The sequence below is a fragment of the Choloepus didactylus genome, chromosome 8, assembly GCF_015220235.1.
Source record: "Choloepus didactylus isolate mChoDid1 chromosome 8, mChoDid1.pri, whole genome shotgun sequence".
Taxonomy (NCBI): domain Eukaryota; kingdom Metazoa; phylum Chordata; class Mammalia; order Pilosa; family Megalonychidae; genus Choloepus; species Choloepus didactylus.
In genome coordinates, this window is record NC_051314.1 from 141,803,708 (window position 1) to 141,817,171 (window position 13,464).

General features: G+C 39.3%; 1 protein-coding gene across 1 annotated transcript in view; it reads left to right on the plus strand.

Moving 5' to 3' along the window:
* DHTKD1 (dehydrogenase E1 and transketolase domain containing 1) overlaps positions 1-13,464 on the plus strand; it is a 69,694-nt gene that overhangs the window by 23,399 nt on the left and 32,831 nt on the right. Inside the window, exons 3-6 of the mRNA XM_037847681.1 lie at positions 6,234-6,445; positions 7,176-7,370; positions 9,292-9,561; positions 13,277-13,448. Of these exons, the coding sequence (XP_037703609.1) occupies positions 6,234-6,445; positions 7,176-7,370; positions 9,292-9,561; positions 13,277-13,448 (849 nt within the window). The remainder of the gene's footprint in view (positions 1-6,233; positions 6,446-7,175; positions 7,371-9,291; positions 9,562-13,276; positions 13,449-13,464) is intronic.

Genomic DNA, 13,464 nt, shown 5'->3' on the forward strand with positions numbered 1-13,464 from the left:
TCCTTATTGGTCTTCTGTCTGGTTGATCTATCTATAGGAGAGAGTGATGTGTTGAAGTCTCCCACAATTATTGTGGAAACATCAATTGCTTCCTTTAGTTTTGCCAGTGTTTCTCTCATGTATTTTGTGGCACCTTGATTGGGTGCATAGACATTTACGATTGTTATTTCTTCTTGCTGAATTGCCCCTTTTATTAGTATGTAGTGGCCTTCTTTGTCTCTCAAAACATCCCTGCATTTGAAGTCTATTTTATCTGAGATTAATATTGCTACACCTGCTTTCTTTTGGCTGTAGCTTGCATGAAATATTTTTTTCCATCCTTTCACTTTCAGTTTCTTTGTGTCCCTGTGTCTAAGATGAGTCTCTTGTATGCAACATATTGATGGTTCATTTTTTTTGATCCATTCTGCGAATCTATATCTTTTAATTGGGGAGTTTAATCCATTTACATTCAACGTTAAAACCGTGAAGGCATTTCTTGAATCGGCCATCTTATCCTTTGGTTTATGTTTGCCATATTTTTCCCTCTCTCTATTAATATCCTTTATTGTACCCATACCGAATCTCTTTAGTACTGAACCTTTCTCCAAGTCTCTCTGTCCTGTCTTTGTTTCTCTGTCTGTAGGGCTCCCTTTAGTATCTCCAGTAGGGCAGGTCTCTTGTTAGCAAATTCTCTCAGCATTTGTTTGTCTGTGAAAAATTTAAGCTCTCCCTCAAATTTGAAGGAGAGCTTTGCTGGATAAAGTATTCTTGGCTGGAAATTTCTCTCACTCAGAATTTTAAATATATCGTGCCACTGCCTTCTTGCCTCCATGGTGGCTGCTGAGTAGTCACTACTTAGTCTTATGCTGTTTCCTTTGTATGTGGTGAATTGCTTTTCTCTTGCTGCTTTCAGAACTTGCTCCTTCTCTTCTGTGTTTGACAGTGTGATCAGTATATGTCTCGGAGTGGGTTTATTTGGATTTATTCTATTTGGAGTTCGCTGAGCATTTATGATTTGTGTATTTATGTTGTTTAGAAGATTTGGGAAGTTTTCCCCAACAATTTCTTTGAATACTCTTCCTAGACCTTTACCCTTTTCTTCCCCTTCTGGGACACCAATGAGTCTTATATTTGGACGTTTCATATTATCTATCATATCCCTGAGGTCCATTTCGATTTTTTTCAATTTTTTTCCCCATTCTTTCTTTTATGCTTTCATTTTCCATTCTGTCATCTTCCAGGTCACTGATTCGTTGTTCAACTTCCTCTAGTCTTGTACTATGAGTGTCCAGAATCTTTTTAATTTGGTCAACAGTTTCTTTAATTTCCATAAGATCATCCATTTTTTTATTTAGTCTTGCAATGTCTTCTTTATGCTCTTCTAGAGGTCTTCTTGATTTCCTTCATATCCCGTACTATGGTCTCATTGTTCATCTTTAGTTCTTTGAGTAGCTGCTCTAGGTGCTGTGTCTCTTCTGGTCTTTTGATTTGGGTGCTTGGGCTTGGGTTATCCATATCGTCTGGTTTTTTCATATGCTTTATAATTTTCTGTTGTTTTTGGCCTCGTGGCATTTGCTGAACTTGATAGGGTTCTTTTAGGGTTTGTAGACCTATTGAAGTCCTTATCTCTAATTTATCAGATCTACAGCTTCGTGGAGTACACTTTCTCTAACTAACCAGCAGGTGGCGTCCACGAGCCACCTGTTCTCCACAAGCCAGTTCTCCCCTGCTTAGCCTTTTTGGTGAGTGGGGGAGTGAGTCTTGTGGGGCCCAATTGGTGTACCAAGCTTGCGTGTGTAGTTGGTGTTGCCTGCCCTGTATGTGGGGCGTGTTTCTGGGCAGTCGGGGAGGGGGGGTGGCCCTAACAATCAAATCTCCCTGATGATCCTAGAGTTTTAAAGCTGCTGCAATAGTCTAATCCTTCAGTTCAGTCCTGCCACGTTTGTCTCTGCCACTGACCCACAAGTCTTTGGTATTGGCGTATGGCTCCTGAGACTTGCAAGTGGGCCCCTCTTCCAGGCTGTGCACCCCGGGTCCTCTGTTGAGGGATGACTGTGCTATGTCACAGGTGAGTGCCGTCCCCCCAGGGCAGTTCTGGGCTGCTGGGCTGTGTAGGGAGGCTCCCAGTCTGCTCAAATGATGGCTGAATGGGGCTTTGTTAATTCACACTGCTCCACCTTCCCAGCTCTGGGACAATCAGCTGAGGTTGCAGGGAAGGCTAATGTCCACGCCCAGTTTTGTGGTGTGTGCCTGTTATTTGAAGCACTTCCGTCACACTGGGTTGTCTGGGGCAGCTCTGGGCTATGGGGCTGGCGATGGGCAGGAGTGTTTCCTGTCCACCAGGATGGATGGCTGTGAGCGGACACCCCCCTTTTCTTGGGAAGTTGTGGTGTTTAGTGAATTTTCTCAGCCACTGGATTATTGCCTTTTGTCTCAGAGCTCTCTTAGTTCTGCTCTTGACTTGACGTGCCCAAATTGCAATTCTTTGAAGCTTTCTGTATTGGGCTTCTTAGAGTAATTGTTTTAGAAAAAGAAAAAAGGATTAAAAAAAAAAAAAAAAAAAAGGGCCTCTCCTCAGAGATCTAATGGGTTATTGAAATGCTAATAGACAAAGCAACCAGGGCCATTAAGGAAAGGTCCACAGGGCAGAGAGATCAGCTTTTCTTCAGGATTTGCATATGCGCCTCAAGGCCTGAGCTCCGCCCTTCCCCTTTCTGTGTTCACCAGAACTCCAAAATCCTCTGCTTTTATTTTGGAGTTTTTCGTGTTATTTTTTTTTTTCTATGCCTGTCTCCTCTCTGCTGGGCTGGCAGCTCTCAGATTCTCTGGTGTCTGGTCTCAGTCTATCTATGGTTGGAGTATGGATCAGTAGAATGAGTTTCCGAGAAGGGCTACCACTGCAGTTCTCCCTTCTCCTTCCCGGAGCATGCAGCCCCTCCTCCCACGGGACTGAGCCTGGCAGGGAGGGGCGCGGGTCCCCTGGCCGCAAAAACTTACAGATTTCGCTGATCTCAGCAGTTCGACATTTTCATGAGTGTTGTATGAAGTATGCCCAAAGACAGATTGCTCTGTGGTGTCCAGTCCACGCAGTTCCTGGCTTTTTACCTACTTTCCTGGAGGAGTAACTAAAACTTACAGCTCACCAGTCCTCCATCTTGCCCCGCCTCTCCCATGTTCCTTCTTCTTTTTCAAGATGTTTTTGCCCTTCCAAATAAATTTGGCTTTTCAATTTCTGCAAAGTAGGCTGTTGGAATTTTGATTGGGATTGTGTTGACTCTGGAAATCATTTTGGTTATAATTGACATCTTAACAATATTTAGTCTTCCAGTCCATGAGCACAGACTATCCTTCTATTTATTTAGGTCTTCTTTGATTTCTTTCAGCAATGTTTTGTAGTTTTCTGTATATTAGTCTTTTACATCCTTGGTTAAGTTCATTCCTACATATTTGATTCTTTTTGTTCCTATTGTGAATGGACTTTTTACTTGATTTCCTCCTCAGATTGCTCCTTACTACACTACTGAGTTTTGCCTGTTGATCTTGCTCCTCACTACCTTGCTGAAGTCATTTATTAATTCCAGTAGCTTTGTGGTTGACTTTTCAGGACTTTCTAAATATAGGATCATATCATCTTCAAGTAGTGAAAGTTTTACTTCTTCCTTTCTGATTTGGATGCCTTTTATTTTTTTTTTCTTGCCTAATTGCTCTAGCTAGAACTTCTAGCACGATGTTGAATAACAGTGGTGACAGGGGGCATCCCTATCTTATTCCTGATCTTAGAGGGAAAGCTTTCAGTCTTTCACCACTGAGTACAATGTTAGCTCTAGGCTTTTCATATATGCCCTTTATCATGTTGTGGAAGTTCCTTCTTTTCCTTTCTTTTGAAGTGCTTTCATCAAGAGAGGGTGCTGGATTTTGTTAAATGCCTTTTCTGCATCAATCGAGATGATCATGTGGTTTTTTCCCCTTTGATTTGTTAATGTAGTGTATTATGTTAATTGATTTTCTTGTGTTGAAACATCTTGCATACCTGGGACAAAACCCGCTTGATCATGGTGTATAGTTCTTTTAATGTGCTATAGGATTCAATTTGCAAGTATTTTATTAAGGATTTTTGCATCTATATTCATAAATGAACTTGTTCTATAATTTTCTTTTCTTGAAGAATATTTATTTGGCTTTGATATTAGGGTGATGTTGGCCTCATAGAATGAGTTAGGTAGTGTTCCCTCCTTCTCAAGTCTTTGGAAGAGTTTGAGCAGGTTTGGTAGTAATTCTTCTTGGAATGATTGGTAGAATTTACCTGTGAAGCCTTCTGGTCCTTGTGTTTCTTTTTTGGGACGTTTTTGATGACTGATTCAATTTCTTTATTGTAATTAGTCTTTGAGGTCTTCTGTTTCTTCTAGAATCAGTGTAGGTTCTTCATGTGTTTCTGGAAATTTGTCCATTTTATCTAAGTTGTCTAATTTTTTAGCATACAGTTGTTCAGAGTATCCTCTTATGATCCTTTTTCTTTCTATGGGGTCAGTAGTAATGCCCCCCCCCCATATCTAATTTTATTTAGTTGTATCTTCTCTCTTTTTTTCTTTGTCAGTCTAACTAAGGGTTTGCTGATTTTATTGATCTTTTGAAAGAACCAACTTTTTGTGTTGTTAATTCTCTCTATTGTTTCTTATTCTCAATTTCATTTATTTCTGCTCTAATCTTTGTTATTTCTTTCTTTCTGCTTGCTTTGGGGTTAGTTTGTTGTTCTTTTTCTAGTTCTGCCAGATGTGCAGTTAGGTCTTTGATTTTAGCTTTTCTTTTTTAATGTCGGCATTTAGGGCTGTAAATTTCTCTCTTGGCATCACCTTCACTGCATCCCATAAGTTTTGATATGCTGTGTTTTCTATTTGTCTCTAGATATTTACTGATTTCTCTTGTATTTTCTTCTTTAAAACATGGATTGTTTAAGAGTCTGTTGTTTAACTTCCAAATATTTGTGAATTTTCCAGCTGTTTCATCCTTTGGCTTTTATATGTCATATCTTTTTTTTTTTTTGCCTCTCTTTTTACCCTTTTAGTTACTCTTACTGATAATCTTCATTTCTTCACACTACTTCAAGCCACTCTGTCCTGTTTTATACTTTCAGCCTGCAGAACTTCCTTTGGTATTTCTTGTAGGGCAGGTCCCTTATAGATGAGCTCTCTTGGTTTCTGTTTATCTGTGAATATTTTAAGTTCTCCCTAAGTTTTGAAAGACAGTTTTGCCAGATAAAGAATTTTTGACTGGCAGTTTTTCTCTTTCATTGCCTTAAAAATATGACACCACTGCCTTCTTGCCTCATGGTTTCTGATCAGAAATCAGCACTGTTTTATTGTGAAGGCCTTGTATGTGATAAATCACTTTTCTCTAGCTGCTTTCAGAATTCTCTCTTGACATTCTGATTAGTATGTGTCTCTGAGTAAGTCTAATAGGATTTATTCTGTTTGGAGTACATGGTACTTCTTGGACTTGTATATTCATGTCTTTCATAAGAGTCGAGAAAGTTTTGACCATTATTTCCTGAAGTGTCCTCTCTACATGTAGCTAATAAAAATGGCCGGGAAAAAAAAAAAAAAAAACCAAAGCAATTTTTACAAGTTGAATGGTCAATAAATACCACAGATCTAAAGTTTATTGTAAGAAATCAGAGCAATAGAAAGTAAACGTTGGTTTGTTAGACCCATGTTGTAGGATGAGACAAGTGACTGATAAGTGATTTGGTGCTGACATCACAACACATGAAAATTTTCCCTTTATTTGACTGAGATTCAGGTGAGAACTCCTTTTATCTTCAAATATTGCTTTGCTATTAATAGTAATTCATGTTCATAGTCACATTAAGTTCAACTCTTCATTAATAGAAATTGCTTTATAGCTATTAATAAGACTTGAGTATTTTGATAGATAGCTTTTTCAGATAATGGTAGGACATATGATCCATAGCTATAAAGCAGCCAAAATACAGGCTTCAATTTTTAGTTGGCATAAAGCAGCAGGGCTCTGTCCTTTTGAAGAAAGTTTTTTTTATTCCTCTCCTAATTTTACTACTTCATGGCCTTTGGCCTTATTTTTGGTTTTGACTTAAAACCTAAATAAACATTGATAATGACCCAAGTTATGAAGAATGAAATACACTGTATTGCAATAATTATTTTGGTACGTTCTATAATTAGTTCTCTACATGGTTGATTATTCTTTGAAAGGACCCCTTCGGTTCCATTTCATAGGATTATTGAACATGGGGAAGGAAGAGGCCTCTCTTGAGGAAGTATTAGCCTATCTCAACCAAATCTACTGTGGGCAGATTTCTGTTGAAACCTCTCAACTACAGAGCCTAGAGGAGAAAGACTGGTTTGCCAAGAGGTTTGAGGAGCTGAAAAAGGAGACGTTTACCACCGAAGAGCGGAAACATCTGTCAAAACTGATGCTGGAATCTCAGGTATAAAAGTAGCTTCTGATATTGATGGAGTAGGTCAGCCCATTTCCTACAAAGATATTTAACCTCTTCCCTTGACACAGCAGATAATGTAACATACGTATCACTGTAATCTAGTCTAAGTAGAAAAGAATTGATCATCAGACAACTCAGCTATCATTTCTCCTCAGAGTCAAAAAGCTTTGTTATGCATTTATCTATTCACTCTATTAAAGATCACAAAATCCTGAAGAGCCTATGTCTGTTTTTACTGCCTAAAGTGATCAGCAGGACCATGCTTGCAAGAGGCTCTCAATAAAAATTGGTGGAGTTAAATCTCAGTCACAGCTATGATCAGGGCTCAGGCAAACTAAGATGACAAGACACCTATCCCCAAGTTGTTCAATTTACAACCTGGGTTAAATAATTCTGTCAAGCCCTGTACTAAAACCGAAGACCTGGGAGAGGCTGCAGAAATCTGAGGCCCGGCTCCTATTCTGGAAGCACATTCCAGGGGGTTCCTTTTGGGGTGAGTTACTCTACTGCTCAGTTATTCTCCTGGTAGCCCCTACAGTTGTCTGGTGTCCTTTGCAAAGCTTTCCTATGCACGCAGCATGACTTATGTCCCTCTCTGGGAGATGTAGATATCACTTGAAGTAGGGTGGCATCTTCCAATCCACATAGACTTGTCTGCCTACCCCTGAGTAGTCATCTTTCTAACTGTAACTAAGGTATCTGACGTGATGTTCCACAGGAGTTTGACCACTTTTTGGCCGCCAAGTTTGCCACAGTGAAGCGGTATGGAGGCGAAGGGGCTGAAAGCATGATGGGCTTTTTCCATGAGTTGTTGAAAATGTTGGCCTACAGTGGGGTAACAGATGTTATTATTGGGATGCCCCATAGAGGGAGGCTGAATTTATTGACAGGCCTTCTGCAGTTCCCTCCAGAGGTAAGTTACTTTCCATGTTTCTTAATAGCAATGTATAATTGACTGGTATAATAAAAATGACAAAAAATACTTCCTTTTTAGAAAGCCAAGTGAGCATATGAGCAGTTGGTCTAGGATATAGCTTAGCTAATTCTTAGAACCTCACGCTGTCGGATGGAACTGGTATTTAGGTTGATCTTCTATATATATTTATATGTATTTTTTCTTCTCTAAGGAAGGTTAAAGGTTATTTTTTTTCTCAAGAATGATGTGAATAGATACATTTTGTTCTCTGAAGCACTGTTTTCTTTTTAAAAATCATCAAAATAAACACAAAGACCTATACAATTTTATATACTTTTACCTTGGTCCATATATTTGCAAAGTTTATAATTAATGGATTGTAGTAAAACTACCTCAAGAGAACCCCCCAAGGAGTGCTTTCGTAAGGAATTGAACCTTGGTTTTCCTGCTCAGTCCAACTCCACTGCTTTGTAAAAGTCTCACAAAAGACTTTAGAGTCAGAAGGAAGATTTTATGGCAGGCAACATCGGAGGACCTGGCTTTTAATAAGGTTGTGACCATGATGTATAGCTAATTTCACTCGTGTTCTTGGCCAGGAAATGAAGAGGATGTATACATGTTAAAGGGCCTGTTAAAATTGGACCAAGTGAATACTGCTGTTAAAAGGATGTCTTAGCCTAAAGATCCCCAGAAAATATAGGTGCTGTCATGTCTAGGAGCCAAGATTTGCAACTACTACTCATACCTCAATTTTTCTGATGTTTAAAAGGTTGTTAGTTCATCAGCAGATGAATAGTTAAACAAAAAGTGGTACACACACACAGTGGAATGTTATTCAGCCCTAAAAAGGAATGAAGTTCTGATGCATAGGACAACATGGATGAACCTTGAAGACATTGTGTTGAGTGAAATAAGCCAGGCACAAAAATTGTGTGATCTCACTTATATGAAATGCCTAAAATATGCAATTCCATAGAGACGATAGAGGTTGATAATTGGGTTTTTAAAGACTAGTATCTTGGAAAAGGTAGACCATGGCAGAATAAAAAGATTAACCAATGGAGGCATGTATTTAAATCAATGAAGAAATGCTTAAACCAAAAAAAAAAATGTATTCTAAAATATCCCCAACAAAAAATTAAGCAAAGATGCAGAAATTTTTATATTTGTGAGAAAAATTTATATATCTACATTGCCTGAATATGTTCATATTTGTAGATAGGGCAGTAAGAAGCTGTTGCAAACTAGATAAATTTTTGAGTCATTCCAGCAGTTTGGATAACTTAGAATAGTGTGTCATTTTTGGTAAATACTTTGGTTTGAGATCCAGCTTTGTAACTTACTACCTGCAGGCCTTTAATAATTTATTTAACTTCTCTTCTTTGTTTATTTGTAAAATGGAGTAGTGTCACCAATCTCATAGAAGAATGTGAAAATTAAATCAGAGATTGTTTGCAGAAAAGTCCTTTGAGAATTGAACAGTGTTGTTCTTTATATTTGACTTGAGCTAAGCAGTATCCTTTACTCTCTGTCCTAATGGGATTAGGTTCTAGTCTATTATTTTCTTCTCTGCCTTTGAAGACATCAATACAGAGTTCTTTGGAAAATATATTCTAACATTTATTTTATTTTATTTAAAATTTTTTCTTACTGCAAGTCAGAGGTAATGTAATATTTGTATCATGTGAAATCCCTCTTAAAGTGTTGGCACTTCATTTGCTTCCGAAGCTCTCCAAATAGTTGTCTGCAATCCAGCTGTTAGAAGTTTGCATCTGTCTTTGAATAATACAGGCTTTTTAATTGTTATCAAAGCATTCGCATGATTTTTTTTTTTTAATTGTACGATTTAAGCCAAGCACCTCTTCGCTAGTCTCCACTGTGATGAAAGGAAATTTTCCTTTTGTGTCTATTCATACAGCTGATGTTCCGTAAAATGCGAGGCTTAAGTGAATTTCCAGAGCACGTCTCGGCCACCGGAGACGTCCTGTCTCACCTGACGTCCTCCGTGGACCTGCACTTCGGCGCTCACCACCCGCTGCACGCGTCGGTGCTGCCCAACCCCTCGCACCTGGAGGCCGTGAACCCGGTGGCGGTGGGGAAAGCCCGCGGCCGGCAGCAGTCCCGCCGGGACGGGGACTACTCCGCGGCCGGCGCAGCCCAGCCTGGGGACAGGGTCGTCTGCCTGCAGGTACCTCGCGCTTCCGGGGTGCGGCCGGAGGTTGGGGAAACCGGGAAGCTGGTCGGGTGTGTAGGACAGGAGATGGCGAACGTTCGCGGAGAACCCAAGGTGAACTTCCGGGAAAAGAAGATTCTGGGGTCATCTTAAAAATTAAAAACACCTTGTGGATCGCACTCCCTTTATCCAATGTATGGATGGATGAGTAGGAAAATGGGGACAAAAACTAAATGAAAAATAGGGTGGGATGGGGGGAGTGATTTGGGTGTTCTTTTTTACTTGTATTTTTTATTCTTATTCTGATTCTTTCTGGTATAAGGAAAATGTTCAGAAGTAGATTGGGGTGATGAATGCACAACTATATGATGGTGCTGTGGACAGTTGATTGTGCACCAGGGATGACTGTATGGTATGTGAATACATCTCAATAAAACTGAATTTAATGAAAAAAAAAAATAAATGAAAAAAAAACAGGAGGTTTTAAGTCAGCCAATGTCAGACTGGGGTGTGTGTTTTTACTTCTTTTTGAGTTAATGATAAGGGTATCGACTGACATACTGCTTTCTAAGAGGACAGATGTCATTATTCTCTGCAAGTATGCCCCACTAGGAAACCACACGGTATCCATATTTCTAACAAGGCCTCCTCGTGTAGATTTATTTATTTTGTTTGATTATTTGTTTTAAAATGAACGTCTTTGGCGTTAAGGAAAATCATACAAATAATTAGGCTCTTCTCCCTCTTGCCCAGTTTTTGGTAATTCAGCAAACATCTTTTAGAGGTTTGGACTGTGGAGCACATTCTCTTCTTCAAGTATCCATTTAAATATGAATCTTTCACGATGGGGGGATAATTAATCCGGGATATCAGTGACTGAGTTTTGTTTTGTTTTGTTTTTTTCTTTTCATTCAGTTTTATTGAGATATATTCACATACCATACGATCATCCATGGTGTATAATCACCTATTCACAGCACCATCAAATAATTGTGCATTTTCACCACAATCAATTTTTGAGCATTTTTATTACTCCAAAAAGAATGAAAAATAAGAATAAAAAATAAAAGTCAAAAAGAACTCCCAAATCATTCCATCTCCCCCATCCCACCCTATTTTCCGTTTAGTTTTTGTCTCCATTTTTCTACTTATCCATCCATACCCTGGATAAAGGGAGTGAGAGCCACAAGCAGTGACTGAGTTTTCAAAACAGAAATAGATAAATCTGTAAGGCAACAGAATATTTTGCTAAGTATAGAAGTATAAACACATTATCCTATTCATGTTAATTTTTCATGGGCCACAAACTTGTAGTTAAAAAAATGGTCTAGGTAGAATGGGATTTGATTATGATGTGATATTTTTAATTAGAAATCTTTAAATCATTAGCCAGACATTCTCTTTACCTTTCACTTGTCATAATTTATGATATTCTAAAACACTTAAGCCATTGACCTTTACCCAGGACATTAAGCAGATCTTAAGACTTGACATCTGAAGGAAGAGGTGAAAATGACATTTTCTTTTAAAGAGATGAGCGCCTCATTGCCCTCCTTCGTCTACTGTGTTGCAAATATATTTTGACCTGCTGTGTCTGTTCACGTCTTCCTTTGCTCGAGTACACAATTCTAATTCCTTGTAGGAACTCTATATTTGGAGCCTGTAAAATCAGGGCGGGTAAGATTTCTGATTCTTCTTTTTCTGCCAGTCTTCTGTTTCTCTTGGTTCTGGACCTGGAGAAAGAGAATTCTTGATTGTGATCTATGTGTGTGTCACACAAACACCCAGCTGTGTTTGGAAGGCCAGCTTTCACCTCACCCAGAATTGTTTTGTGTTTACAGACACTTAACTCCACAAAGCTCTCTAGCACATGGTGTAGTGGTTTCTCTTTCAACTGAAGAGGGAAAATAAGATTATCAGGTGTCATGCATGCTTTAGAGCCAAGAATCCCAAGACCATTATAAAATGGTCACGTTGTGAGCAGATGCTATGTTCTTAGATAAAACGAGAAATTCCTCTACTGTAACATTTTTGAAAAGGAACAGGAGAGGCAAACATCTCTCTTTTTTCTTTTCTGATCTCCTTTTACATCATTACCCTGCCAGAAATCATTTCAGCAAGGAGACCAACGGGTGAGGAGTCTTCAGATGTCAGGAACCCTTGAGCCTGTGCGTTCCGAGTGTAGGACTTGGCAGTGTTGTGTGTGGTATAGCAAGAACATGGCCTCTGGAGCCAAGCAGACCTGAGTCCAAATCTTGGCTCTGCTGCCTTCTAGCTCAATGAGCTTAGCTCTGATCCTTAGGTTTTCTGAGCCTCATAAGTAAAATAGGAAAATATTGCATCCCTCCTAGTCCTCTGAAGATAAAAGGGGAACATGTGTATATGAGGTGCTTGACCCAGGAGAAGACCCTCAGATGCATGAAGGGCTGGGAAAATACAGTGGTGAAGTAGAAGGAGCAGTTAACTGGGCCATCAGAAGGCACAGAGTCTAGTCCAAGCCATGAGAAACAGGTAACCTTTCTAAACCTTTGTTTCCTCATCTGTGAAAAGGAGAGTAGTAACTTTCATACCTGGCTCCCTTGCCCAGTTGTGGAGTGGATTAATGAAGGTACTGTATAAGGTATAGTGCTTGTGAGTAATAGAGTGCCACACTTAGGTGAGAGTATATTATTACTAGTAAAGATACTCCCAAATGTTGGTTGGATCTGTAGATCCAACAGTTGGGAAGGTGTGGGCTGGTAATTTCCCTTAGTGAAAGAAGTGCTTCATTCCTTAGCCAAAGTACTCTATTTTTTTTTTTTTTAATGGCACTTTTCTAAATGGACATTTTCAGTGGCATTTTAAAAAACCATTCTTCATTCATTGTTAACTTAAGGCAACAGTGTGTAACTTAGGACACATCTGTTCTTTTTATTTTTTAGTTTTGGTGGTTTATGATAATAGCCTTTAGCATAAAGTCAGTAGAGCTCATATTTTCTTCTAAGCTGTGTGTCACTCGTTTTCTTTGTGTTTCATTTTTTTTCCTTCTCTACCGTCTTCTGCCTGCCAGGATTTGTAATATTATGATCTAAAAAACTTTGAACATCCTGGAAGAATAGTGCATTTTAGATATTCTCTCATAATCATTAATATTTTATTTTTTCTGAAACCTTCCTTTCATTTGTGAATGGTACACCCTTCTCCCACACCTCCTTGTCTTTCCTGTTCCCTCACTCTCTCTTGTGTTCCCAATGACACAATAGACCAATAGACCCAGCAAAGATCAGGTGATGTGAGCTACATGCAGTCTCTTTTCAGGGGGCAAGAGGATTGAGGTAGAAGGATGAGTTCAAGGCTTGTGTACCGTGCCTTGTGTCTTGCAGACTGTTTTCCTGAAAGCTTTACTGGAGTTGCACTTCTTTTTGCGCCTCCAATAACCTCTCCTTCTCTGATGCTGCTGTTTATGAGAATATTGGCTTGAGTGATGACGACTGGTGACAGTGGGGTAGAAAGAACAGGTCAACAGAGAGTGGCTGCAAGAGGTAAAGGGCTGATATCATTTCTTTGGAAGCTGCTTTGGAGACCAGACTAACTATTCTAGAAAGTCCTGTTGCCAGCAGATTTTTAGGGCAGGGGAGTACTGAGAAGGTGGATGTTTCATTTCTGTTGGTATTTTACAACAATTTGTTCCAATCTGAAAACTTAATTTCTTTCTCCTTTGTGTTCCTTGTCTTTTCTCCCCATGACTTAGGTTCACGGTGATGCTTCTTTCTGTGGTCAAGGGATCGTTCCTGAAACATTCACACTCTCTAATCTCCCACATTTCAGAATTGGTGGGAGTGTCCATTTGATTGTCAACAACCAGCTGGGCTACACCACTCCGGCAGAAAGGGGAAGGTCTTCCTTATACTGTAGTGATATTGGTATGTAACTCAGGGA